At 36.1% G+C, this 22,943-nt stretch overlaps 3 protein-coding genes across 3 annotated transcripts; 2 read left to right on the top strand and 1 right to left on the bottom strand.

Moving 5' to 3' along the window:
* Window positions 1-389: 389 nt before the first annotated feature.
* LOC111489843 (nicotinamide adenine dinucleotide transporter 2, mitochondrial) lies at window positions 390-4,712 on the top strand. Its single transcript, XM_023138265.1, has 10 exons — window positions 390-621; window positions 723-816; window positions 993-1,079; window positions 1,935-2,041; window positions 2,809-2,857; window positions 3,048-3,160; window positions 3,303-3,397; window positions 3,572-3,660; window positions 3,735-3,829; window positions 4,011-4,712. The coding sequence occupies exons 2-10, from the start codon at window positions 741-743 to the stop codon at window positions 4,410-4,412; spliced, it is 1,113 nt and encodes a 370-aa protein (XP_022994033.1). The 5' UTR covers window positions 390-621; window positions 723-740; the 3' UTR covers window positions 4,413-4,712.
* Window positions 4,713-6,513: 1,801 nt separating this feature from the next.
* Window positions 6,514-7,300, bottom strand: LOC111489857. Its single transcript, XM_023138281.1, has one exon. The coding sequence runs from the start codon at window positions 7,116-7,118 to the stop codon at window positions 6,663-6,665; it is 456 nt and encodes a 151-aa protein (XP_022994049.1). The 5' UTR covers window positions 7,119-7,300; the 3' UTR covers window positions 6,514-6,662.
* Window positions 7,301-9,023: 1,723 nt separating this feature from the next.
* LOC111489836 (mitochondrial import inner membrane translocase subunit TIM44-2-like) lies at window positions 9,024-22,943 on the top strand. Its single transcript, XM_023138252.1, has 15 exons — window positions 9,024-9,328; window positions 10,211-10,306; window positions 10,439-10,545; window positions 14,291-14,374; window positions 14,512-14,587; window positions 14,920-14,964; window positions 15,047-15,466; window positions 15,579-15,647; window positions 16,782-16,846; window positions 20,172-20,240; window positions 20,326-20,398; window positions 20,576-20,680; window positions 21,784-21,855; window positions 21,954-22,016; window positions 22,526-22,943. Exons 2-15 carry the CDS (start codon window positions 10,232-10,234, stop codon window positions 22,655-22,657), a joined length of 1,455 nt encoding a protein of 484 aa, XP_022994020.1. The 5' UTR covers window positions 9,024-9,328; window positions 10,211-10,231; the 3' UTR covers window positions 22,658-22,943.

Here is a 22,943-nt window from a genome sequence, read left to right as displayed (position 1 = left end):
AATGGTATCAGAGTTAGACACCGGACGATGTGCCACCAGCGAGGAGGTTATTCCCCAAAGGGGTAGACACGAGGCAGTGTGTCAATAAGGACACTGGGCTCTAAAGGGGTGGATTTGGTGATAGTCCTACATCGATCGGAGAAAGGAACGAGTGTCAGCAAGGATGCTAGGCCTTGAATGGGGTGGATTGTGATATCCCACGTTAGTTGGCCTTGAAAGGGGTGAATTGTGATGTCCCATATTAGTTGGGGGAGAATAACGAAGCACTATTTAGGACGTTATTTATATATGAAAATAAAGCATAAATTATAATGAAGGTTGAGATCTATATATACCTTATCTATTATACTTAAAATAATTTCTTTTAATAAAAATATCGTAAAAGGAAAAGGAGACGGAAAGGGAAAGGAAGAGAGAGAGAAGGTTATTAGTAAGCTGCGAGGAATTGTCAAAAACGTCCATGGAATCCAATTCTTCGTCGTGAGAGTTGGAGCGGAGAATTCACCGCAGCTCAAAGCCCTTCAAATAAGTTCCGAGAAACGACACTATATTTCTCTCTCAGTTTCTTGATCGACTTAATTCTAGGCTTTGGTCAATGCAAACAGGAAGGAATACGAAGGGGTAAGGCTATATATATGTGTGTGTGTGTGTGTTAGTTTTTGAGCTCTGAAACCAGAGATCTGGTATTTGAAATTCCCCTTTGTTTCATTGAGATTTTGTAGGAAGTGGTGGAGAGCAAGATGAGTGGCGGTGGCAGTAGCACTTCTCGAAGCACTAGGGATTTGATCTGCCATGCCGGTGCTGGTGCTGCTGCAGGTTTGTTTTTTCGTTTTTTCACGCTTAATTTTGAGCTTTTTGTGTTGATTTCTGTTGTGTATCGATGAGGGTTTGAATTTTGGGGGTTTAGATTAGCTACTTGCATGGTCTATATACGCATTGAGTTTCTGTTTAGGGATTATTTGGTATTCGTGTTCTTATGTTGAGCGTAACAGGTGCTATAGCAGCCACGTTCGTCTGCCCTTTAGATGTGATCAAGACGAGGCTGCAAGTGCATGGTCTTCCATCTGGTCAAAGAGGAGGTAATCTATAGTCTTAACCTTGGAGATAGTGTTAATTCCTTTTTTCTTCTACAACTTTTTAGTTCAAGAACAACTGGGTGGGGTGGGGGGATTCAAATCTCAATTCTCCCAAAATTATGCCTTGAATCATTGAGTTACGTTGTGGTTGACGCAAAAGTGTGGTCATTTTCATCTTTAGTGTGCAGATATACCATGAATTGGTAATCTCAGGCCACTAATTAGATGCGTCGTTATGCTAGTTTAGCTCAACTGGTAATGAAATTAATAACTTCCTTATAGGTGGTAGCTTCCAACAATGTTAAGCTACGAAAAACAATTTTTTAAATACTACTACTATCTTTTTTAGTAGATTTTTTATTAGGATTTTGAAAGCATGTTTAGAAATAGATTATGGAACCAGTAAAGTTGTCAGTAAACTATCTCTATTAGTAGAAACAGAAAATATAAATATAAATCCTTATCAAAGAGGGTTTAACTTTATATTGGTAATGAGATATACGAACAATCTAAGCTGAACAACAGCCAAGGTGGGATTCTGTTTTGAACGTAATAGTTGGATGGAAGCTTAGAACTAATTATTCAATGTATTTCGAATTCTGAATCAATTCAGTATTCTGTTCTTCATTGTTCTGGGACATTTTCCTGGAATGGCTGTAACAGCTGGTTGTGATTGATTGTATTGATTTTGGGAATCAAACTAAGGATTTGACCTGGATTAAGGCTTAGACAGCTAGTGGTCAAAGGATTAATTTTAGTTATGTGATAACTGATATTAGCATTTCTGCTTCTTGGAGTACAGGTTGGTATACATGTTTATGGATTATATTTCTTTAATCTCATCTGTCCTGTACCCAGGTAGTATTATTGTCACTAGCCTACAAGACATAATGCGTTCTGAAGGTTTCAGGGGACTGTACCGTGGCCTTTCACCAACAATATTAGCCCTTCTTCCAAACTGGGCTGTGAGTATTTTATTGGATATTCCTTGGGAAAGTAGCATTAAGACCTTTCAGTTTTTTCCAAACTGATGTATCAATTTTATGGTTGGTTGCTTGTACTTAAGCCCATGTTAGTGGCCGACACCATATTGAAGCTTGTCCATGAACTAGAATTTCATGAATAGTTAATGAAATCCACTTTTCTGTAGGACTTTCTTCTGTTTTCCTTTTTCATTATCTTTCTTGGGGTTCTGACTTTTTGATGGGTCTCGTTTCTTGCAACTGTACAAGCATAACTTTTCATACAGGAAATCCTTCCTGGGCAGCGCCGTTGACATTAATCATCTATTTTCTTCCCCACTTGGGTGCATAATGCATTATGTGATTTTTTCCCGACCCATTGCATCTGAGTGTTTTTCTTTTTCCTGTTTCTTTTCTAACTGGCAATTCAGAAGTTTATCCTTCATAAGAGACATTGGTTTTTCCCTTTAAATAAAGAAAATGGTGATTTATGTACTTGTAACAGTAGGACCTAAGTGGGATAAAGATTTACTTCCACACTTTGCTGTGGGATGTTATGCTGACCTTTCTATTTCGTACTAAAATAAATTATTAAGAATAACTATATAATTTTATTATTACTATGACCAAAATTTATTTCCACATGACCTTACTTTGGCACAAGTTATGTTTATGAGATTCATCATCCATTTATTGTTTTAGGCTCATTTTTCCATCACCTGAACTATTTCTACTTTTCGATTGACAAAGTTTGCTTATCTCACATATAGGTCTACTTCACAGTTTATGAGCATCTAAAAGGCGTACTTCATTCAGATGGTTGGTTTTGAGGTTCATTGGCAAATGATTTTTTCGTTTTTTAGGAACATTATTTCTTCACATGCTGTTGCAGTCCTCCCATTTCTGATTTTGAATTTTGGATATGTTTAATTCTTGAATCCATAGAAATGGTTAAATTTGATTGAATTACTTTTGTGTTATTAATATTATATTTGCTATTTGATTGCAGGAGACGATGGTCATCAACTCTCATTCGGCGCAAATATGGTTGCTGCTGCTGGGGCTGGGGGATCTACTGCCATTGCAACAAATCCTTTATGGGTTGTTAAGACCAGACTCCAAGTAAGTACCAGGTTTTTGTGCTTTTAAATTTCCATTTCATTGAGTTCGTCTTCTATACTCCATCTTACTGAAGCACATCTAAGCCCTTTATTTTATATTGTTATTCTTTTGGATGTTCATAGTATTTTTGGTTTAAACTCAGACACAGGGAATGAGGCCTGGTGTGGTTCCTTACACAGGCATGGTTTCAGCATTTACCAGGATCATACAGGAAGAAGGAATTCGCGGGCTTTACAGGTTTGTTCTGACCATGTTTGTGAAAACTGAAGTTTTGATATGATATATGTTTACCTAAATTTGTCGTTTGATTGTAATGAATGATCGTGCTAAACTTATGATTTGTTTCTATTTTAAATTCTCTAACTTTTGTAATAATTATGAGGCCATGGCTTTGATTTGTTCTACAAACAGTGGTATCCTCCCTTCATTGGTTGGGATAAGTCATGTTGCCATTCAATTTCCAGCATACGAAAAGCTCAAATCATATATGGCAAAAAGAGGTACGTAATGACAATCCTCCTATGGTTATATACTTATTTAATTGTGCAAGATCGTTAAAAATTTATTTTCCCAGATAACACAACCATTGAAAAGCTAACTCCAGGACATTTAGCTATTGCCTCGTCATTGTCAAAAGTTATGGCCTCGGTAACGACTTACCCACATGAGGTAGGTTTTTAAACTCTCTCTCTCTCTCTATGGGTGCATGTGTTGTGTGTATGGCAACATATGGGTGTAGGAGATTCAAACATTGTCCTCTTGGTCGAGGATATATCACTTAATTAGTTGAGATGTGCTTAGATTGGTGTGTCTTTGTTAATACTTTATCCTGTTCAAACTTCATCTCCAGGTAGTTCGTTCCAGGATGCAAGAGCAAGGCCAAGCCAGAAATGTTGCTCCTCAATACTCAGGCGTACTGGACTGTATCAAAAAGGTTTTTCAAAAGGAAGGTCTTCCCGGTTTTTACAGGGGTTGTGCAACAAATCTTTTACGAACGACTCCATCCGCTGTAATAACTTTCACCAGCTATGAGATGATACATAGGTTTCTACTGCAATTTATACCTCAAGGCGAGGAGAAACCTTCCCCCCATCTGAATTCGAATAGCAATAGCCATGTGAAGCCCCAAAAGGCGAACCGAGACAACTCGAAGGAAGAGAGTGATTCCAGCTTACAACAATCACAATCCCAGCCAAGTAAGCAAACTAGAATTCCTCTGGGGAACAAAGAACAGTTAGCATCTAGACACTGATTAAATTTTGATTGCCTCCTCTCTTTTTTCCCCCCTCTTGGTCTTAGAGACGAGTAATAAAATTTTCTGTTGGTGAATAAGCGCATGCTCTCCGTGTGCTCTGAATTTTTGGATATGTTTACTGGTTGGTGATTGCTATGGAAAAAACTGTAGCATCCACATGTCTGTGAGTGAATGAAACCATATCCATATCAAACTTGTACCCGATCGAGTCTAGGAATTTTGAAGATGAGCTGCCCAGCAAATTATATTAATAGATTTATTGGTTGTTGGATAATCACTATGTTTCTGTTCAGTTCATTGCAGTTTATATTTTATTGGTAGCTTCGAATTCGAGTTTGTCTTGTCTTCATAAGTTTTCTATGTATTCAAACCGTTGGGACTTCGGACAAAGTTTCAATTTGATCCCTATGATTATTTGAAGTTTTTTCTTTTAGTATCTAAAGTTCGGATGTAGCTTCTCACCTTTGTCTCGACACGATTAAAACTGTTTTTAAACAAGATGATAGTCGAGATACTAGGGAAGGGATTAGATTGAAACTTTTAAAACGATAGGGACCCAATTGAGATTAAGAAAAGGGTATATAAAGAAATTTATTGAATGGGAGGTGATGGTTTTATGTAAAGTGAGATGCATTGCTTTTTAGGAGTGGAATTTTGAGTGCCTTTTGTTTGTGTTTGTGAAGGAAACGTTTCATATGCCTTTGAATATCTGGTCCATATTCTTGGTCCCAACCCCATTAGAGAAACAAATAAATTAATATTTTTTTTGTTATTCCATTTTAACTTTTAACACTTTAGTTATTTGAAATCTCATATTTTCATTTCTATCCACTATTTTAATCTTTTATCATTCATTTTTGGTACCACCTTTTTTATAAAAAAAAATTTAAAAATACAATTATGTAAACGTTGAACCCAACTTAAACTTTTTAAAATTGTTTAGAAAATACTCTTAAATTTTTAAAATTTAAAAATACCTTTAGAACGGTTAAAAACTTCATTAGTATTCTTAATTTACTCTTAATTTGATGTAAAAAGAATACTATTATTGTAAGCGGTTTAGACTCTTAATTTGATGTAAAAAGAATACTATTATTGTAAGCGGTTTGGAGGCAACTTAAGCTTTTTAAAATTATCTAGAAAATACATTTAAAATTTTAAAAGTTTCATTTATATCCTTAAATTTTTTTTACAAAAATTAAAAAATACCTTTAGAACCGTTAAAAACTTCATTAATACTCTTAATTTACTCTTAATTTGATGTAAACTATTATTGTAAGCGGTTTAGACGCAACTTAAACTTTTTAAAATTATCTAGAAAATACTCTTAAAATTTTAAAAGTTTCATTTATATCCTTGAATTTTTTAAAAAAAATTTAAAAATACTTTTAGAACGGTCAAAAACTTCATTAATACTCTTAAATCGATCTAAAAAGTTCAAAAAAAAAAAATAACATTATTAGTCAAGAGTATTTTTGCACTTCTTTTAACTTTTTTTTTCGTAGATTACTTTAGTAGACATTTGAAGTTTCTTTTTTAGATTTAAAGCTCAAGTCGGCGCTAAAAAAAAAAAAAAAAAGATCGATTCAAAATAGAATTTAATAGACTTGTCGAAAAATCACCCTAAGACGATCATATCAAGTGGGCAATAAAGTTATGGATTTTGAAGTGCATTTGGGTCCAAGTCTTAAACATCTCTCATGGAATAAAGGGAAAAAGAAAAAGAGGGTCCCTCCCACTAATGAAGAATCCACTTGCAACTAAGAATCTATCCAAAAATATTTAAAGGAAGTGTATATTCTATGTCACACTCATATTAATACTTTAATCCAATTCATATGCTTAACTTAATCCAATTTTGGGACCTATCTTATATCAATTCTAAATTCTCAATTCACTTTAGTAGATTTGTTAATTCCCATTTAACTCACTATCTTGACTATGGTCAAAGTGGTGTCCAAAATTACAAACTTTATGAACTATATTAAAACAATTTAAAAAAAAGATCAAGGTTTAAGCTTTAAATTTGGAAATGATTTCATTAATTAATAAATTATTTGAAAATTCAACAAATAATAAAGCTCATCATAACACAAAATAAGCAAATTCCGAACTCATGGGAAATCTATTAATCACAAATTATTTTCCTAATTTCAAGTAAAAATTTAAAACTATACTAAAAAAACAGAGAATATATATATAATTAATTCATTAATTATAGAAAGGGGTTTTTAAATAAATCATTCATTACTCGGGGATTCCGGCGAGAACCGGCCGCCAAGTTTTCTGAAGCAAATATTTGTACCGGAAGCCGGTCCAACCCGGTCTAGGAGAACCGGGTTTGCAACCGGCCGATCCAATATGATCGTTCGCTTTCTTCTTACAAACCGGAGTCACGTTCCGGATAGGAGCCGCGATCGCCGTCTCGTTAATCCTGCCATCGGTTCCATCATATGGCGGCGACGAAACGAACAAGTCCTTCAACTTGTTGCCTCGAGACAAATCCTTACGGTCGTCTATGTTCTTCTCCGGCAAGGCGCAGCGGCGAGGAGACCGGCGGCTGAAATTCCGAGTGAGAAGCATCCGCAGAGTGGTTTTCCGGCGGCGGAGGTGAAGGAGAGGACTAGTTCTAGGGCTTAAAGTGGGACTCTGAGCGACGCCGCAGTGCGTCGAAAGGAGCTTGAATTTGAGAAGCGACGCCATGGAAAGAAATTCAGAGAAAGAATCGCGAATCGATCAAACGACTTTTGGAATGGAATCTGAAATTTGAAAAACTGTTATGATCGAAGAGGCGAATTGGGAGAGGATTTTGAGAGCGTTGGGAATTGGGGTTTGATTTTGTTGCTTCATTTTCAGTCCCAACTTTGAATTGAAAGGGAAATTTCATTGAATTGAAGGAAGAAAAAAGGAATTCTAAATACAATAATGATATTATTTAATATTATTGAAAAAGAAGCTCTCCCTAACCGAAATTACCTTTTTACCCCTATAAAATCATTTACCAACTCTACTTTTGTCACTTTATGCTGGTACCCATGGATTAAAATGTCCAAGTTTTTCTTTTCTTTCTATCTTTTTGACCATGGTCTAAGTAACTTTTATGACAAATTTGTGAAATGAAAAAAATATATATTATATAAAAATTATTAACGAGAATTTATGTTTAAAATGGACAATATCATACTAATACGGAGAGTCGTTGTTCGTAACATGGTACTAGAACCATGGACTTATATGTTCCGTTCATAATAACATCATTTAACCGTTACAAACACAAGGAAGGGAATGAAGCAATTGTCTCTATTCAAAATTGTTTTATACGCACTTTCTTTCGTCTTGATTGAATGTTCTTTCTCATTAATCTTCATACGATTTTGCACTTCTCAACAAATAGAATATGTTTTATTATTCTAAGCGGTTATTCTATTTTAGGGAGCACATGGGCCTCAAGGTGAGCTTGTATACGTACGTCTTGGACCTTATCTTCGACTAGTGTATCCGATATACTACGGAGGGAAGGGAGCACACATATAAAATACCTATCATAACATCATGGCGAACATAAATTTCGTAAGTTATGAGTATCTGCCAATTATAAGGAGGAAGTGTCTTGATGCATATAACACATAGTTTAAAACGCTTCATTCATATTTCAAACAATTCATACATCGATAACTAATTATTAATAGAACCCTGGTAGATTGGTTGAACCTATTCCTTAGCTCACAACCAAACCCTTAATTTTAGCTAAAATACTTAAATTGTTCAAACAGTGACGTGGCTTCATGAGGGTAAAAAATGGTAGGATAGGATCTAGACGTGTCAAACGGGGTTAAAAAACAGGTATCTCAAGCCGAATAAGCCGCCAGGAGCTGTTAGAAGTTGTCGAAGCCATGTTGGGAGTAGTCGACTCAGCCGAGTCGCAAATGCACTGCACGTGGAGGACAATTTCGGGTTGGCGCTTGGCGTTGGGTCAACAACGGGTTTAAGCTAGGCGCGACACATGGGTCAAGGCCTGGGCCAAGGGTTGCGCGAGTCGATTCAGGTTGTGGGTTGGCTTCTGAATTTGGGCCAAGCTTTGGTGGATCGTGGGCTCATATGGATTTGGGGCAAGTTTATAGATGCTGACGTGGAATAGGTCGACTTTGTGGGCTAGCAGACACGCTCGGACTGGGTTACGGTGACGTACAATCTAGCCTTAAAGTCACGCGAGCGAGAAAACAATTTAAAAGAAAGTAATGTTATAAGCTAAAAGCAAATAAGCAACAACCATGTCTTTGATAGCATCAAAAGAAGAATTGACCATTAGTCATATATAGTACATTTTGGAGAATTTTACCTTTGTCTGACCATACATCCCTATATTGACATAGTAAAAATAGTAAAAACCTAACTATACATGAAAGCGAGTAAAAAGGTTCAGAATGGACATGTGACCATATGAACAACACACTCTAGATAAGCATGACCAAAAACATCCAACATACAACTACAAGTAACGCGCCTTAGACAAGCATGATGGTAACACCTTGTCCACTCCTATTTTTATTTTTCATTTATTATTATTATTATTTTTAAATTTGTTTTCCTCCTATTCAACCATCCTGGCTTTCTATTTGTTTTTGCCTAAACCCTATTTCACGTTTTGCCGCCACTCCCTCCCATTACCAGCGACTGCACCCCGCCTTGCCGCTCGACGGCCGCCACCCCTCCCCGACGCTGCACTTCTAGCTGCTGCGGTCTCAGCCACCGGACGAAATTGCCCCCGTTCCTTGCCTCTCACACTCTCTCGCCTGTCCGAGCCACCAGAGTTACTTATCTCTGTTGTGTTGTGGTTTAGCCCCAAACCTGTGCCGTTGGTGAGGTCGCACTGCCCCCCTCACACACCGCTGCTCATTTTTCGTACACCTAAGGTTTTGATTTTTTTGATTTTGTTTTGTTGATTGAATTATGTTGATTTATTCTGCTCTCCGCGAAGAAGAAAATCGAGAGTATCTTTTTCTTTTTTTGTTGGTTTCTTCTTCAATCAATGTTCAAAAACAGATTGAATCAGTAAGTAAAAAGAAACAAACAAACATATCATTCTTATCCAAATCAATTAATAATGAAAAAAAAAAAGTTTAAGAAGATGAACGAAGCAAAAAAGTAAACTTACCTGTATGTAGTTTTCTCAGCTAAAAAAAAAAAAAAAACAACTGGTTGGAACCGGAAAGCTGTATTGAAAGGATTGAAATTATTGGTATCAGTTATACAAGAACAGAAAAATACAATGGTCAAACAAAATAGAACACTGTTGTGGAATTTGCTTGAATGTAGGAGAAACTATGATGCATATAAATTGGCACTGTTTTCAAATTCCTATTTTAATTTTCATCCAAACACGTGGACTGATTAGAATTCCTTCCAAATTCAGGTTTCTAAACAGGGGTAAGGTAGAATTTGGCTTAAAAATCCAAAATCTTCCTTTTATTATTATTTTATTCTGCATTTTCTCGGTTACTAACAATAGCATTAGAATTTCGAGGTTAGAAGTAGCTTTACCTCAGTAAATTGAAATTTTTTGGCTACACTGAGAATTTTTGGATTTCAGAACTTGTAATGCCATTAGTTTCTTCACATTACAAAATTTCCGCGAAACTTGAACCATGCTCCAAGGAAGAGGAGAAGGGAGATTGGTTTATTGCGTTAAATTTTTAGTTCATTGAGAAAGTATCGCTCCATGTTAACTTTTATATCCATTTGACACTAATTAGATTGTGTTGATTATTGTTTTCTAAGAAAAAGTTAATGTGCAGAGTTGCCGTGACTAAATCTTAATGGCTGGTAGAAAATTGGTTCGGGATTTATTTCTCTCGAGACAAAGCTTGTTTTATCAGCTTACTTCCCAAGAGGTATTTTTTCTTCCCTATGCTTTAACCTTATCCCATCTTTCTCCACTATAGTCTTCATAGGATGAATTTCTGTGGTGTAAAGCTATTCAATATCAAGTTTGTTTTAATTTATGGTTGGGTTTGTTGTGGTAGAGCTCCTGTACGAGATCACAATTGCTCTTACCAAATGGCTACTCCATCAATCGTAGATTCAGCGTATTCAATGAGTTCTCAAAGAAAGTGAAAGGAGAAGCTAACAAGTATCTTCCCTCTTCTTTAGAATTATAATACTCATGCATGTTCAATTTTATCTTCTCTTGATGGTTTCTTAAGAGATCTTCTTTGGCATTTTAGAGGGTTTTGGAAGGCTTCTAAGGGCGTGCATTAGTCTAATATCTCTTTATATGGAAGAAGTGTATCTTTGAATATTGTTTTATTGACTTCATTTTTACAAGCTGCTTTTCTAAGTTTCAAGCCCTTGTGTTTTTGTTATACTTTCCTCCAGAAGAAGCTTATGCATTTTGGAGCTCTTTATTTTAGATTTTTGGCTGTATTTTTGTTTGCTTTCTAGTTATTTTTCATTATTTTATCCTCTTGTATTTTTAGGCTTTTTTTTCCTCGTAGTTTTTCATTTCCGTTGGGAACTTGCGTACTTGAAACTTTTTCAATCCTTTTCATATATCAATGAAGAATTGTTTCTTGTCAAAAAAAAAAAAAAAAAAAAAAAAATCTTCATGCGTGTATATGTATTTTAGCTTTTCTGCAAGTGTTTCTCTATTCAACACAACGAGTACAAATGCACATGAATTGTTTTCCATCTTGTACATTATTAATTAATGCTGCATGAATTTGATTGGAGGAAGATTCTTGAAGAGACGAATCTGTTGATGTATGTCTCAGTACAAAGTGCACCTCAGTTTAGGCAGTGCTCATGTATTCTGCCTGTTCCTGAAGCTAAACCCAAGCAGCTTAGACCCACTAAAAGCAACGAAACCAACCATTTGGTTGAGTGAAACATAAATATCTATGACTATAATATTTTCCCAAAGAGGATGAATGTTTTTTTTTGAAGAAACTTGAATTTCTTTAAATTTTTTATTTTATTTCATTGGAAACAAGAAATAGAATGATATTGATAAAGAGAGATAATGCAGAAAGAGAGGGAAATGAGATCTCCCCAACACACCGAGGGGTTACAAGGAAGGCGCCTGCTTGGTGTAAATATGGACCTAGATTATAGTTATGAACGATCTTGGGGTGAATACACCAAGAAGAAGCATACAATCTAACTCGATCCTCATGAATAGCCAAGCTTGATTCTTGACTAAGAAAGATTCCGCAATAAGGTTTGTAAGGCAAAAATTTCATTGATAAACTAAAGAGGAAAGGGTCTTCCAACCATCAGAGGTGGATTACCGAAAACTAATCCACCGAGCAATAAGGTTTATAAGGCTATGATTCTTGAAATGATGGACAGTGAATGGTGAGAACAACATTCTCGGATAGTTGGGGTTTAAGAAGGTTTCCAGCCAGTGCTTTAGTAAGAATTCAACTAAATGTTTTTTATCTTTGAAGATAAGGCATTTATACAGGATTTGTTTCGGGTCAATGTACAGCGTACGTTTTTTCAGTGGTGTTCAAATTACAAGAAATTCTTTTATAATTGTAATCTTCTAGTGCTATCTATGGAAGCTTTCTTGTAGCTCCTTGGTCAGGGGGTCCTTAGGATGTCCCTTTGTATTTAGTTCAAGTTCTTTTTTCTTATAAAAAACAACTGAGACTGAGTGGGTGTGATCTGCAGTGAAGCCATGTTTTAGAAACATAATTTCATTGATGAATTAAATAGAAAAGGAGCTAATACACTCCCAACCATCAAATACGAATTACAAAAAAGACTTCGGAAATTATAGAGGAAAGACTATAATCTACATGAGGCGTAAACAACCTTATTATGAGAAAAATGGAAATCCAGCTCAATGAGTTTAGTATGCTCATAAAAAAAAAGGTTGGAACTTGGAAGCAATTTTAGTGGTTGATTATTACAAAACCAAAGAGTTGATCCCTTGAAAGAAATTATGTAAATCTTGCAATACATAACTCAACCGCAAAATCAAAGTTACAATGGTCTCAACTTTAGTTGATGAATGAGAGTGAGTAGATTAACTTTGAGCTTTCCAAGATGTATTTGGTTGTTGTTGTTATTGACTCAGTTTCTTTTTGGGTGATAAGAAATAAATTTTATTGATATATAAAATTTGCAATAGAAGGGAAAAAATCCTAAGTCTATAATAAGCTTCTTCTACTGGACTAAGGAATGGAGTAGCTATCAAAAATTAAAGAAGATTAATATTTACACCACAATATAACTAAAAAAACTTCATAATCAGAAAAATTATCAAAGGATCTTCCTTTTCGGTGAAAACTCTTCGGTTGTCCCTGATACAAGTTGCCTAAAAGACATCTCACACTAGGTGGATACAAAGAACATTTTCCCATCCGAGAAAGGTAGCTGGCTTGAGTGTAGTGAAAGGAGACTATTTGGATTAAATGGGAGGGCTGTGGACCATATGCTTCTGTGTTTTTGCATCATTTTTGTAAAATGGGCAGCTGTGAGAGGACAGGGACAGTAGCAATCAGCGCTGAAGCTTATCAAAAGTGTTCAAGGCTTGTGACTGGCCATGTGATTAAGTTTCCATGATAAAAATTTGACCTTTCCGGGTATAGATCCTTCCATATTTATCCATGTAAGAGGCGTTGAGGATCTCCTAGCATACAAGCAATGTTGCGTAAGGGATTTTTCCGTGGAGGATATCTGCCTTCCAACTTCCATAGCCTAAGGTCCCTTGTATGAGACAAATGTTTGGCAGATAGACGACAATTTTTCTGCATAGATAAGGAGTTTAAGAGGGAGTAGTGAGCAGCCAAGGGAACATCCAACAACCAACTATCATGCCAAAGGGAGGTGTTTGGCTGTTTTTTCCCCATTGCCAAGTTTGTTGATAAGTCTATCTTGGATAAGACTTCGATATTTTATTTTTCCCCAGGCACAGACGCTTGAAGTTCTGATTAGAGGCCATAGTTTTTTTTTTTAGTTCAACAATTGTGAGGGTGGAGAATTGAATTATCGACCTTCGAGATGGTAATTGGTATCTTATCCATAAAGCGATATCCAATTTGATGTTTAAGGGCCAAGAGTTGAGAGATAGTTTGCCTCTGAAGGGCTCGCTCTTCCTTTTGATACCTCCAAATGCATTTAGCCAATAATGATCCGTTTTTTCCTCTCATACTGAGTAGACAAGACCTGTAAAATTTGTTGGGTGGAGGATTTTCTTTCATCGAATGAGATGCTTACTTGATGATGCAAAAGATCTCTTTTTGTTGATTTTCTGGACAAAATCATTCTTGGAGGGGGCAGTATTGGAAGAGAGACAAAGAAGATAGGTGGGGAGGTTTAATAGGAGGCTTTGGTAAGGTGCCTACCACCTCTGAAAACGTGTAAGCCATTCCATGAATAGAGCCTCCTTACAATTTTCTCAAAGATTGGTGCCCTAAAGGATGTTGATCAGGGGTTTCCATTCAAGTTAAGGCCAAGATATGCCATTGTATTCTTAATTTCTTTCCTCCATGAAAACTCAGTTTCTCATTAAAAGGGGTGGAGGCTGAGGTATGAGTTTGTATTCTTAATCCACCAAGCTCATTTTTAGAATGTGCCATTTAATGTGGATTAGATTCATCATCAATGGTGAAACAACTCATTTTTACCATAGAAGAATGCAAAAGGCCTAAAGGAAAAAATGTCAAGCTCTGATATTATATTCAATTGAAGGATGATTGTCAAAACAAACAAACTGCTCACTTTGTAAAACACATGAAGCTATATTAGAAACCAGATTATGACTTCTTAGCTTCCAGTTGCTTCTTGTATCGACTGTTTCATTGATTTTTCTTTGTGGTTTGTATCCATGGTATTTATTTCTGTAATGAGTGGTCTAAAAAACACTGCAGAAACCCAGAATTTCAACAATCTGTCAAAGAGTGGAAGGAGAAGGCAGAAGAACTTAAAGGTGTGAAAGAAGACCTAAAAGTTAGGTAATATTTTGAGAACTCTGTTCTATGTCTTGCATATTTTTAGTGGTATTTGTTAACAGGCTGAGACATACCCTTGTATGTCAAGGCTGGGTGGGCACTTCAATGGATGGCCTGAGATGGTGAAATGGCGAATGCAGAACAAAGCAGACAACTGAGCAGCTTTACAAGCAGGTGGATGGCGCTTGGTCTGAGGCTGAGGCTACAGCCAGAAAGGTGATTGTTTTTCCCTTTTACATGCTATCTGTATTTATAATTGTTGCCGTTTATCTGTGACTGTGAATGAATATTTAAGTAGTTGGTACACTATGCTTGGGGTAGTGCATTTCCCTTCTCGCATTAATTTAAAAATGTGAGAGTTATTTTTCATAATTTTTTTTAGTTATGGGCAGGAAATTGTTTTTGGGCTTCTAGTTTTATTTCCTAAGCTTGTTGGAAAAAAAATCTGTTTCTTTCACATGAGTACGTTGAATATTATGGTTTCCCTGGAAGTCATGCCTGCTATTTATTTGAGTCTATCATTCAATTTTTTATTTTAATTTTTGCAGGTTTCCACGGATGTCAAAGAGAAAATATCTGCTGCGACGGAGGAGGTTTGTGTGTTTTATGTGATACATCAGTCAAGCATAGATAACCACACCCATGGTATTAATATTCAACTCATATTGGACCCAGGTAAAAGAAGCTTTTGGATTCAGTCATAAAAAATCTTCGGGGTCTACTCGTTCCTCAACTGATCCTGGTGCTGATGCAAAGAAACATGGGAATGAGGCCCCTTCTGAAGAAGCCAAAGATCAACATCCTGGTTCTACTGGTTCTTCCGAAACAGTATCTGGAAAATTTAAGTCCAGCATTCCATCAACAGGAATTTCCTCGGCATTTGAACGGTTGAAAAGCACAAAGTTAATTGACTTAACAAAGAAGGGATATGAAATTGTGAAGGATGAGTTAAGTGGAAAACCACATAAGAAAAAACATTTAGAATATGAGCCTTCCACCTCGCCAAAAGTTGAAAGAAGTACAAGAACCGATGTTGTTGTTTTACCATCAAAGCAATCTCATTGGAGTAAGAAGTGGGAGGCATTGAAGGCGAAGGTAAATTGCATTAGTGGCCTATGTTTTATGGAGTTTCATTAGAGCTTCTATTAAAACATTATTTTCTTTTTAACCTAATCAGTCCTTTCCATTTTTCTTTTTCTTCCTTTAGATGCATGGTCATCCCATGTTCAAGCGTGTTACTGGTTATAGTGAACCTGTAATGTCAAAGGGTCAGGAGGTATGTATTTCCAATTTAGTACTATATTATAATTTCTTCTAAAAAATTCCTTATCTACTGCTAGGTTTCATTTAATGTGATCAACTGCTAGAGAGACGGTTATTCATTGTGTTTTAAGAAAAATAAGAAACAATTTCATTGATTAATGAAATTTCAAAAGAAGAGAGAGAGAATGCCCCAAACCGAAGGTGTTACAAAAAGCATCTCCGTCAAAAGATAAGAAAAGCTGTGTGAAGAAAACAAAGAATTGAATTTACATTGAGTTGAAGCTATAAAAACAGCACTGTCCCAAAAAACTGGGTATTCAGTTTCCTTTTTATTGAAAGTTCTGCAGTTTTTTTCAAGCCAAGCCGACCACATAAGGCTTGAACGAGATACTTCAAAAGGAGGGTCTTATAGAAGGGGTGGCCCAAAAGGAGATTGATAAGAGAAAATGGGCCAGCTGAAAGCATTCTTTAGACCAATCTAGAAACGTTGAGCAAGGGGGCTGTGTATAAATATGGGAGATTGTGTCTCCAAACTATTTTTACAAAGGGTGCACCAATCTGGAGTGAGGACCATGTATGATAGATGCGCCTATCGTTAGAGTTGATGGCTTTGTGAGATAGCTCCCAAATGTAGATTTTCTTCTTTGGGTACTCATCAAGCTGATTCGTCTTTGTATAGAGATGAGGTTTTCTCTCAGCTGACTGGTTAAGGCTATGATGGGGAGGAATTTGACAGAAAAAACCCATTGGTCTCATGAGGCCAAACCTAACTTTGTTTGAAGTTAGGTGGACGTTTGTTAAACGAAAGCTTAATTCAACCCATTTTGGTGCTTCATGGTACAAAATCTCCTGAAATCCAAGTTCCAGAAGCCAATTCCTAGTTATCTTTGCTTGAGGCCATTTTTCTATTTCTGGCTGAGACTGAGAATAGCTTGGAAAAACATAGGGCCAAAAGTCTGTTAGTAAACTAGGAACCATGCGAAAACTTGTATTCAATGGTTGGATGGGTCCAAATTTATCTTTGTCTTGAGCTGGGGCAATTCAGTGTAGCCGAAAACTTGTATTCTTAGTTTCTTTTTTCTTTTTCCTTTTTTTTAATGTTTTTAATATAATATGTAATGATATTTTCTTACATTGGAATTGACAGATAGCCGAGGACATTCGTGAAAGGTGGGAGACAAGTGATAACCCTATAGTTCAAAAGATTCAGGAGTAAGTATTTACTGTATCATATTTGTTTGGCAAATAGAGAAACTGGTATCCTTTGTGGTCATGCAACTTGGCTTTTCAATGTGAAGGCCAAATTACTTTGTTTTCTCGACTTTATTCACTTCGTGAGGCATTGGGTTGGGAACGAATGGGCTATAAGGCATGATATATTACAAATTATGTGGAATATATGGAATTGGCAAGGTTATTTTTGTTTCTTTCTTTGGGGAGGATGGGCTATAGCATAGAGATTGGGGAGCTTGGACCCAGTCAAGAATTGGTGGTGGATTAGTGATTTTAAAAAATCTATAGGAAATCATACATCTTTTCATTCTCTCCGATGAACTCAACTCTACCCTTACCCAAAAACAAATTGCAAGTCTTCTGCTCAAGAGAAATTTAGAAGGTGCAGCTTATATCATTTATATGGATTTCAGATGTTCTTTTGAATAGATATTTTCGAAATGAAAAGTCAAACAGTTCAACTTATTTCCTTTGGTGCTTTGGGAAGTTTTGGGTATCACACTTGGTTAAGAAAGTCTTCTCAATGAAACTTAATTTTCCGTTATGATTTTATCTATATACAAATCCTATTTTGAATGCGTTAATTTATTGTTAGGCTTGCTGTGATGAATTTTACACAGGCCTAACGGTTTTAGTCAAGAGGGAATAGGATTTATTTAGGGCTTGACTTGTGAGCTCTGTCTCCAATTTTGGCAAGAAACATGAGATTCCATTGATACATAAGTTACAAATTTGTAGAAAATATGAACCACCTTGTACGAAAAGGAAACTAAAGAAACCCCCCCTCAATTTGATCAAATTGCAATAAATCGTAGTTGTAAAGGGAGGTTGATTGCTCGCCCATAATTAAGTATGGTTCTTGGCTAAATTTACACGTTCATGTAAAAATGTTTTTTTATTCCTTTCATTCCACAGCCTTGCACCAAAGCTTTTATGGGATTAAACGAGAAGAGGTACCCAAACAGAACCTAAGGTTTACATGAAAGATATGCAAGATGGCAATTACAAATTAGAGAGGGCACACTAGGTAGAAACATAGGTTCTCATAAGGTCTCTTGGAATCCTACAGGTTGGGCTCTAGTTCTGTTAGACCCTTGGTTCTGCCCAAACCATATTTTCTAAAGAGTAGCTGTCATAGCATGGGACCGTATCGCTTATCCCTTAAAAGGAGACCTCTCCAAGCGATAGGAGAAGAAAGCCTCGCATTCCTTCAAAAAAAAAAAAAAAAAAAAAAACAGTAGCTCAATCTATTTAATTAGAGTCCCATCCCTTTAGTGGACTAATGAGGGGTTAACAGGTACCTCCATAGAAAGTTATGGAAAGCGACTATGATGGAGCTTTTTTTTTACTTTTTTTTTCTTCTCAATTTGTTTATATTATAGTGGGGAATGGCCGGAATACTTATTTTTTGGGAAGATAAGTAGATGGAGGCTAAATCCTTCTAGTTCTTATACCCTCGCTTATAACATCTATCCTAGTGGCTTCGATTCTTGATTAGACAGTTTTGTCACCCTCTCCATCATATTGGGTTTCCGATGGCCGTTGACCAATAGTGAAATCGGATGTCTTGACTCTTTTATCATCGCTTTCATCTTTTCACCTTAGACTTGAGGGGGGTATGTCCACCTTCGGTCTCCTTGTCCATCCAAGGGATTTTTCTGTAGCTCCTTTTCTAGTGTTTAGCCAACCCTTCTTTAACGAGTGATTCTATTTTCTCCTCAGTTTGGAAGTTTAAAGTTTCTAAGAAGGTGAAATTCTTCCCTTGACAAGTGTTTTTGCTTGAGGGTCTTTGGTGATTGGGTCAAACAGTTGTATTCTTGTAGTTTGGTTCCCTTTTGTAGGCTTTTCTTTTTGTGTGCCATGTATTCATTCATTTTTTCTCCTTGAAAGTCAATTTTTTTCACCAACAAAACCAGCATAGGCTGAAAGATTGAAAGAGCTTAGACCAAGTAGCAGCTAATGAACATTGGAAGAAAAGGTAATGAGGACCCTCCAAATTGCTCTAACATTACACAACTAGGGAAGAGAAATTTGAAATCTTTTCCTTTTGGATCTAAATGCAAGTCTTTAGCTTTCTTTTTTCTTTATTTTTTTTTCCTCGTCTTTTTTTTTTGGAAAAAGGTCAAGCGATTCAGAAAAAAGAAGGAAAGAATACAAGAGGGATACAAATACGAACTAAAAAGAGCCCAACTAAAACAAAAAAGGGCTCCAATCTAGCAAAATAACACCTAGAGAATAATTACAAATGGCATTGTAACAAGGAGGCCCAAATGGAGATATGAAAACTGGCAATGAATCTTTAGCTCCAAATCCTTCTAAATTTTGTTGTTCCTCTCGACTCAAAGACCCCACAAAAATGCACAAACCTTAACAAGCCACAAAATTTGGCCCTTTCACAAAAAGGCAAGTGAAGGAGAAACCCTTTGATCATAGAATTGCATTCTCTATGTGGGCAAGGTGAAAGCCAAAAGCTTTAGAAGTGTAGTCACAACTTCCAAAAAGAAGGTGGTCGAGATCCTCAGCTGCCAAAGAATACAACCTATCATATACGGTAACCACCCCCCCCCCAAGGGTAGTTGAGAACTCCCCAATCAAAGCTAAAAGGGCAAAGTATCTTGTTTTCCTATTGGACAATGGGTTCTAGAGAAAGAGAGGAAAGCTTCCGGAGGAAGGGAGAAAAGCAGAATAGCAGCCACCGAATGGCTTATTACTAATTTTCTGTACTCTTTTGTTTCCTCTAAAAGACGATAAAATTCCTTCCAAATGTTCTAGAAACCTTCTAAATGAAGTAAAATTCTTCTTTTTATGGAAACAATTCTTGTTTTTTTCTTTTAAAAAAACTCTTGCTTGATCTTTGTCCTCATTTTTCTGCCAGCTTCATTCAAACATCCATGTTCCTCGATGCTGATCTCCCTAATAAGTCCTTTTCAAGGGACTGTTTATGGCAAATTACTCCCTTTCTATATTTGTACACCGATCCTTAATATGCCACTTAAAATATTTTAACCTCTGAAAATTTTTAAGACGTGCGTACTCTTCTATACCATCGTGGTACATGCCCTTAAGTCTTGGAAACAAGAGCATTCCTTAGAAGTCAAAACATGGTCCAACAATGATTGAATTAGCTGCTTGAGTTGTGAGCCTGATGATGGCCAATTTGGTATTTTGTCCACAAACTGTATCCTTGGTTATTCTGTTCCGCTTTTGGTCTCCTGTCATGGTTGTATGTTTCTGTATTTTATTGCTGCCAACATTTTACTTATTTATAGCCAAAATTTTTATTTATTTATCTTATTTCCCACAGCATAAATGAAAACGTCTTCCAAGAATCAGATGCTGCTACATCATTCAAGGAAATTCGTCGTAGAGATCCGTAAGATTTTTCCTTTGGAGCTATAATACTTTCTGTCTGAATTAATGTTCTGATTTAGTTTTTTCCTCCTTAATTCTGTGGATAGGTATTTCTCTTTACCAGATTTCGTATCGGAAGTTCAGGAAGCAATCAAACCAGTGTTAACTTCTTATATAAAGGTTAGCGCGATGCTTATATCTAAGCTGAAAGTTACTTTTCTCACCTCACCAAAGAATATCATTACTATTATTGTTGTAATTCTTATAATTATTTCTTGCATAGCATCTGGTTTGATTATTAAAGTAGACTTTCTGACATGGATGTTTTCAAGTCATAACAAATACTCGGTACTTCAGGGAGATGCTGAAATTTTGAAGAAATACTGTAGTGGTGAGGTGATAGAACGTTGTAAAGCAGAGCATCAGGCTTACCAGAGCCAAGGTATCTTCTTCGATAACAAGGTAAGGATATATTGTCTAAGTACTGCTCTTTTGTTATTGAAATTTATTGCTTCCTTTTGTTTGGGGCTTGATGGTGGTGTATCTATATTCTACATCTATAAAATGGACCTTTCTCTTGTATTATTGAGTAATTATTATCTACCGTTTTCTCAGCATAGGCTTTCCCTGGAAAGTAGGTTTGTACTGCTGCATCACCATGATGAAAAGGATTTTGCATCACGATACAAACAATTACTTTATAGTATTAACCTGCAGTACTCCAAATGAATGCTAGATTTATTTGGAATCAGGGCAGAAAGAGAGTGAGATGGAGAGATAGTGTTGCACGCTTAAGAGCCATCTTTCTCCAAAACATAGTTATACTGATACTTTTCTACTTTTCTCATTTACTTATTTTCTTTACTTCTGGCACCTTCTCCAATCTAGCCGAATAACAACCCCCTAATAATATGTAAGTGTGCTTCCTACTTGCCAATTCTAATACATTTCCACTGCCGTACTTTCTCAATGATTGTAAGTATTTAAGATGCCCAGCTCATCAGTTGTATGGATCCTTTTCTGCTAATCTCTCCCTTCTTCATTATCTACCTTCAAAAAATATGCTGAAGGATTTGATTCATCCAAACAATAATATTTCTTTTTTCAATTCGATTGCGGGTTAGGGGTAGTTTGAGCATCTGGGCTATGTTTGTGGAAGCATTTTGGCATGGCTGACGGTACTTTTGTTAAACCATGGCCAAAGCATTCCATAAAAAAACCACCATCATCATGTTGAGGGTAAACATAGAGTATTGTTGGTAGAAGTCTAAAAGTAAAATACTCAGATGGAGTGTTTGTTGGCCTAGGTGCTTGACCAAGAACCACTTATGCAATTGTTAAGAGTGTGTAGAAGAAAACATTCAAAGTAATTTGTTATTAAGCACTTTTTTTTTAAAAAAAACTGAAGTGGTTATAATTTAAGTACTTGTGCTACAATCACTGTTACACACCCTATTGACTGGCTTGTGCTTAACATTGTGAGGTTTGCACATTGATAGGTGGACAGTATTATAATTTATGTAAGGTTTTCTTGTATGAATACTAATTTCTTGTCTGTAAAGCAGATTCTGCACATATCAGACGTTGAAGTGCGGGAGACCAAGATGATGGGAAACACTCCAATCATCATTGTAGCTGTACGCTCTGACAGTCTCTATGGTTCTATTGTTCTTGATTTTGTTTTTGGTGCAGGACGAAGTGATGCTAATGCCTCCTTTTTACTTAATTTTTACAGTTCCAAACACAGCAGGTGTACTGCGTACGCGATGCGCATGGATCAATTAAAGAAGGTGGCAAGGTGAGTTTTGGTTTTTTTTATTTCCAATTCTGCTTACATTAATGCACCGTATGTAATGAGAGTTGAATAGGAGAGAATGAGAACAAAATGATCCTGAAGAAATCTGAAAACTTCTCATCTCCAAAAATTTATTGCATACAATAATAAAGTTCGGAGGATATTTTGATGTTTATTGACCCTTTTAATCATAATCAAACTGAATTGATGTGTATTACCCTATCTAAATGTGCATTACCCTATCGAGAAGTTCTAAGAAAGAGATGTGAGATCCGCCAATTCCTTTTCATCCAAATTTCTTCAAATGCATAACAGATTTCACGGTCTAAAGAATACTTGATGTGTATTTATTGTTATTAACTGCAAATGTTGGCTCTTGGAGAAGAAAATAAGAACTATCCTATGGAGGGAGGGAATCAAAATTGTTTTATTGATTGCGTTTATACTTGAATTATGTTCATATTTTTTTAGCGAATTCCAGATGGGTAAATGAAATGTTATTGTTATGGCAGGACACTATCCACACAGTATATTATGCATGGGCTATGCAAATGTTGGAACCTGAAGAAGTTGGAGAGGGAGCTCCTCATGCTATTTGGAGAGTTAGGGAAATGCAGCAGTTTGGTGTTCAAGCGCTCATCTAGTTGCCTTCTTTGTATTCTGATCAAACTCTTCTACTTCATCCGCCCTTGTCTATTTCTTCTCTATACTCCCTCTGGTTTTTGTTAGTTTCCAGAGAAAACCAATCTATTTATCAATTTTGATTCATAAAATCTGGGGATTTGTCAAATTTTCTAAAGGAAACCAAGCAAATCATTCCCAATACTATAACAAATTCAAGTTTCTAAACTTCTTTTGAACTATCTAATAATCTTTATTACTGCTTTTTTTTTTTGTAAGGCTTGAAGTGTTAATAAAGGCTCTTTGTCA

Source organism: Cucurbita maxima, unplaced genomic scaffold (genome assembly GCF_002738345.1).
Source record: "Cucurbita maxima cultivar Rimu unplaced genomic scaffold, Cmax_1.0 Cma_Scf00014, whole genome shotgun sequence".
NCBI classification, from domain to species: Eukaryota; Viridiplantae; Streptophyta; class Magnoliopsida; order Cucurbitales; family Cucurbitaceae; genus Cucurbita; species Cucurbita maxima.
Note: the sequence above shows the minus strand (reverse complement) of the source record. Positions and strands in the feature narration are given on the sequence as shown.